The 5695-nt window shown below is 36.9% G+C and overlaps 1 protein-coding gene across 14 annotated transcripts in view; it reads left to right on the top strand.

The window, feature by feature from the left end:
• POSTN (periostin) overlaps nucleotides 1-5695 on the top strand; it is a 59846-nt gene that overhangs the window by 18530 nt on the left and 35621 nt on the right. For all 14 annotated transcript variants that reach the window (XM_019524436.1, XM_019524435.1, XM_019524434.1 and 11 more), the window contains exons 4-7: nucleotides 703-860; nucleotides 1513-1677; nucleotides 2602-2748; nucleotides 4403-4544. In XM_019524436.1, coding sequence (XP_019379981.1) covers nucleotides 703-860; nucleotides 1513-1677; nucleotides 2602-2748; nucleotides 4403-4544 — 612 coding nt within the window. The remainder of the gene's footprint in view (nucleotides 1-702; nucleotides 861-1512; nucleotides 1678-2601; nucleotides 2749-4402; nucleotides 4545-5695) is intronic.

The following is a 5695-nucleotide window of genomic DNA, read 5'->3' as shown; positions in this document are numbered from 1 at the left end:
AAAAAAGAACCTAGGTTCACAAAGTTAGAGGGAGAGCTGTTATCCTCCTTTTTTCATTGGGAGGTTTAATTCCCTTCTTTCTGGGAGGGGATATGAACCCATGCTACTCATCTCATGGCTATAGGCTATGTAGGAAAGGGGCGCAGGTAATGAGGGTTCTCACTATATTCCCTGTTGATACTCTTCCATCTCTTCCATTTGGCATAAATAAATCTTTACTAGATCGGGTAGTGTAATCCAGATGTCCAAATTCAAGTGGGTGACTGAACAACAAGGTTAGCATTTTGCTCACCCTCTGGCTCAGCAAAAGTTCAAACCACTATAGAAGAGTATCAACAGGAGAGACAAGAAGCATAATTTACAGTTTCTTCCTTATATGGACTTGCAAATTTAGCAAATAAATGCCCCCAAAGGAAATGTTTCAACTTGAATGGGACATTTGGCCTGAGGCTGGAGTTCATTTTCATCAGTTTTTTCATTCAGCAAATAATTTAAGGCAATTATTCATGTATTCCTAAATGTATATTGCCAATTTTAACTTAATTTGAATAGTTTGTAATTCTTCTTTAAAAAATTGTAGATGGAAGAGTTCCATGTCATACATTTTATCATGCAGTTGGAATAATGGCAGTTGATTTGATTCTCAAAGTTTGCCACCATTTTTGAAGAATTTACAATACTGCTGTCTCTTGTTTATTTCAGTTGCTCCTATCGATCATGTTTATGGTACCCTGGGCATTGTTGGAGCTACCTCCACACAACAGTATTCTGATATGTCAAAGCTGAGAGAAGAAATTGAAGGAAAAGGATCGTTTACATTCTTTGCACCAAGCAATGAAGCTTGGAACCTGTTAGAGCCAGTAACTACATATTTATATATTTATGATTCCTTATTTTAGGATAGCATAAGATTAACCACAGAGCTCTACACCAAATAAGAAGGCTTTATGACCTTTCTATATTAATAGAGATTATACATTTAAACACATTTTGTCTATTTGATATTTAGAACTGTGTTGGAAGGACATAGATATTTTACATATTTACAGGTATTTTTTCCTTAAATTGTAGAAACATTCAACATTAGTGAATAGTACCTGTTTGAGCATGAGCATCATTATCGTGTTCAAAACAGCACTGAAAATAGTGGAAATACCAGCAAGGGGAATAGAGTAATTGCTTTGTTTGTTGGTGACTCTGGGGAACTTTTCCTATAATAACAATTTTAATTAAATCTAATATTGATTTAATTCAAATCAAATACCTCATATGACTTATTTAGGTGGTGAGCCCTGCTGTCTTTGATCTTAAGCAAATCAATTTAGGGAATATTTTAGCTAGCCGAAGATTAGTAAGGAGGGAACTGAAATATTTGCCTAGTCAGAAGAAATATATGTTCAAAACTATATTGAAAGCATATGTTTTGACAAGTGTATATAACTATATATTAACTATATATCTAGTTGATTGGAAGAATGTCCCTGAGATGTCTAACTGAATCTTCTTCCTCAGGAAATTCATAAGAATTTGATTGACAACGTAAATATTGAACTGTACAATGCTCTCCATCACCATATGCTAAATAAGCGTATGTTGACAAAGGATCTTAAGAATGGCATGACTGTTGTATCTATGTACAATGACCTGAAACTGCTTATTAACCACTACCCTAATGGGGTAAGTTTGTCATAAGTATCTTTTATACTATATTTCATATTTTCACTTCCCTTTAATATTTTTTGTCTAAAGAAGAGAGATGGATTAATGTTCAACATAGATTCATAGATGTTTGGATTGGAAGGGACCTCAGTAGATCATCGAGTCTGACCCCCTGCCCTGGGCAGGAAAGTTATGGACATGTTAGTAATGCTTCTAATTTTACAAATGTTAAACTAAAATCTATTTATAAAGGACACATTCATACACTGAAAGCTAAATTTTTAAAGAAAGAATTAAGTTACATGGGCTAATTATTATTAGAAAAAGAAAGCAAACTCCAAATTTTCCTTTAAACAGAGGGAGCCTTTTGTGACTGAGAGAGAGTATTATAATTATATGTCTAAATAAGTAGATATTCTGTTTAGATGTGCGTCATGTGTCACAAAATACATTTTGATCAAATCCTTTCTCTCATGTGCAGCCCTTGGAACAAGTATTTAATGCCATAAGGGTATCTATTATCTTCATTTTAGAAGGGCCATAGTCAAGTCACTAGTATTTTTGTTCTCTTCAATTCATGGAAATTGTTAAATCAGCACTTAAAAGATCACAAGCCAAAAGAAACACACTTTTTAAAATCCATTTAAGGGGAATGGAACATAAATCTAAACAACCGTGATTAGGTAATGGAGTTAGATGATGAGATCAAAGTGACCTGAACATATAGATCTCTTTATTAGATGTTTTCTAGGTGTTTTCCAAGGGGAAAAAAAAATCCAATATTTCAAGTGTTAAAATTCACCTTCATCTTAACTCAAAAGTAAAGGAAAACATAATAAATACACTGTCACTGTCTAATACTTGCTTTGAGTATTATATGAGATACATGCCAAGTGTATGGTCAAATGCTTGTTAACATTTTCTTGCTTGATTCTTTAAAAGGTTGTTACTGTTAACTGTGCCAGGATCATCCATGGCAATCAGATTGCTACAAATGGTGTTATTCATGTCATCGACCGTGTCCTGACTCCTGTTGGAAATACTATTCAAGATTACCTGGAAGTTGAGGATGATCTCTCATCCCTTAGAGTGAGTGGGGAAAAATGCTAATAAAAACCCACTTCTTCTGATCTTGTAATTCTCTCTCTATCTTTCTTATGTTTAGCTATAAGAAAGTAGTTATACACTCTGAGAAAAATAAAATAAATGAAGGACTAGTCCACCAAATAATGCAATGAGAAAGGACAATACATATTTCCAGTAAGGGCTCAATCCTGTACTTCAGAGGATCTTTTATGTCAGTAGGGCAGATTAGGTTGTGTGCCTAATTCTTTAAGAACTGTGGTATTTAGTCCATGCAAGGAAAAGTTGCAGGACCCAGCCCCACTTGAATAAGATGACATTTACAGACAAGCATGGATGCAATAAAGACAATGCCAGTTGGCATTGGAGCTTAGCAGATCTCACTGGTCTCAAAAGGCTGACAGACAGATGGGCAGGTGATGTACCAGAGCCACAGCACTGGGCTACTAGGGAATCTACCCAGACCTCTCTTCCTCTTCTGGAGCTGAGGGATTCTTTATTCCTTTCTTTTCTACTTTCTCCTCCTTCTCTCTTCCATGGAAGAAGGAGGAAAGTTAGAAGCAGCAGGGTCCTCTTTGTTGTACAACAAGAGGTAAGATATAGAAAGAACCTGCCCTTCTGTGTATCCCTGCTACCCTGCTTTACTAGCAGCAGTGACCAGGGATCCTGGTTTTCTCTGATCTAAAAAAAAATCCCAATTTTTGTTTTAAAAAAAAAAAAAAGTAACCCCAAATCCACATTTCCATGATTAAAATGAAACAGTACTATATATACTTATCAATATATAAGTGGCGCTTCATTTTAATCATGGACAATGTGGATTTGAGGTTACTTTTTTTTTTTTTAACTGAAAATTGGGGATTTTTTTAAATCGGAGAAACCCAGGATTCCTGTTAGTGACATACTAAACACAGTATAATTATACTTTCATGCTGGGAAGGCAAAGAAGAGCTACAAGGCAAAATGTAGCTCTTGTTTTAAAATAAGTCCAGAAATATTAAAATAAGATCATTTTAATAAATTGTTCAACAAAATTTTCAAGCATATAGGACCACTGGACTGAAAGACATCTCCTTGGTAAATGGGTTCAGTCCCTTTCTGTTCCAGGCAACCAAGTTGTATAACCCGTTTTTATAAACTAGTCAATGTACATTATTTGTATCTATACTTTCAGTTGAGTGTTTTGTGATGGTTGAATCTAAAGATATTATATGGACTGGTTGGTCTCCACCTCGGTCAGTAGAGTTGCAGCACATTTGCTTCAGTGCTAATGGTAACTAAATCTCTCTTAGCATCTGCTAAGTCATCAGAGAAAGTTGAAACATTAAGCGAAGGCATTCTAGAGATTTTAATTTCTTACCATTTACTTGTTTTTGTAGTTTGGCAGTCTTCTGGAGCATATTGTTATTAATTTCAACCTAAAATATTTGGATAAAGATCCTAGAAAGCTAAAACATGGTATCATTTACAGAGAATTTTATGGGTCAGATTCCACCTACAGATTCATGTGCACAAATCCCAGGGTTCTCACTGGAACTTTGAGCATACACAGACAGGATTTGTCTAAGTTTTCTATGTTAAGGGCATTGTGAGAGGCTATGTTCTCTGACAGGGAATATATTTGCACACTGATTCAGTAAACAGCACATTTCTTTTCTAGGCTGCTTCCATTGCATCAGGGGTTTTGGATACACTTGGAAAACCTGGTCATTATACACTTTTTGCTCCTACCAATGAAGCTTTTGAGAAACTGCCAAGGGGAGTCCTGGAAAGGATCATGGGTGACAAGGTGGCTGCTGAAGGTATTTCAGTGATTTTTACCTGTTTGTTTCTGAAAAATTCAAATATGAAATTCAGGCACAACCAGATTGGGAGTTAGAAACTAAGGAATTGTAAAACCTCCAGAATCACTGAAAATGTATGAACGTTATAACTGTTTATATGTTTCTAATAGGAAAGGATCTCAGTTTTATAGTTCAGATAGAGTTGCAAGGGGGCATCTGACTCGGGTTTTGACCCAAACTCGTCCCATAAATAAATCTTCCATAATAAGGGTGCGTGCTTTCTATGGGCTAAATTCTGACCGGAAATAACCATAGCAATTTAAGTGAAGTGCTATGCACCTGTCTTGTGCTGAGTCAGTAATAATAAACTGAAGGTTATGCTCTTGTTCATTATAGGAAAAGTGCAATCAAGACAATTTGACCTCTTTAGCAATTAACAAAAATAGACAGATTCCTAAATCCAATTGAAATTAACTGGGGATGGGTTGGTGGGGGGTGGGCGAGAGGTAAATATGTCCTGACTAACTTGGGAATCTCCCCATTAAAACTTAGGATCTTATCTTACTCCAAGGTAAGATCTTACCCTATAAGCTTTAATTTTGATCTTATGCTCAATGGATGCATCTACATGCTCAATTAATGCAAAGCAATAATCTCCAAAGCAGTTTGAGCTGGACTAAACTATTCCCAAACTCAGTGTCTACACATAGGCCTAGGACAGCACCAATTTGAGCCAGGGAGGACCAGGCCTGGGCTGGCAGGGACACTGTGGATCAGCCCTGGGCTCCGGGTGGCAGCATCAGGAGGTAGAGGGGCTGGCTGGGGCATGAGGGTGCTGAAAGTCTGGAGCCATGTGGCTGCAGTCTGGCCCCCAGCTGGCTGGGCTGACCAGGAGCAATTTACACCTGCTGTCAGTGTCTACACACATATTTAATCACAGTAAATTACCCCAGCATAAGATAGTACTGTCCCCAACAGTACTACAAACAGACTATAAACAGTGCAAATTAATTTACTGCAATCTAATACTGTGACACACATAGACAGTGACACTTTACTCTGCAGCCAGTCTACTCAACAGTGAGCACATCTACACAAGACACTATGGTGATGTAGCTCATCACTATTGCACATTGCTGCTGCACGGTAGGGTCAGAAAGTGACCCGTG

Source organism: Gavialis gangeticus, unplaced genomic scaffold, assembly GCF_001723915.1.
Source record: "Gavialis gangeticus isolate Ggan-Ray unplaced genomic scaffold, GavGan_comp1, whole genome shotgun sequence".
In the NCBI taxonomy this organism is placed as follows: Eukaryota; Metazoa; Chordata; order Crocodylia; family Gavialidae; genus Gavialis; species Gavialis gangeticus.
Note: the sequence above shows the minus strand (reverse complement) of the source record. Positions and strands in the feature narration are given on the sequence as shown.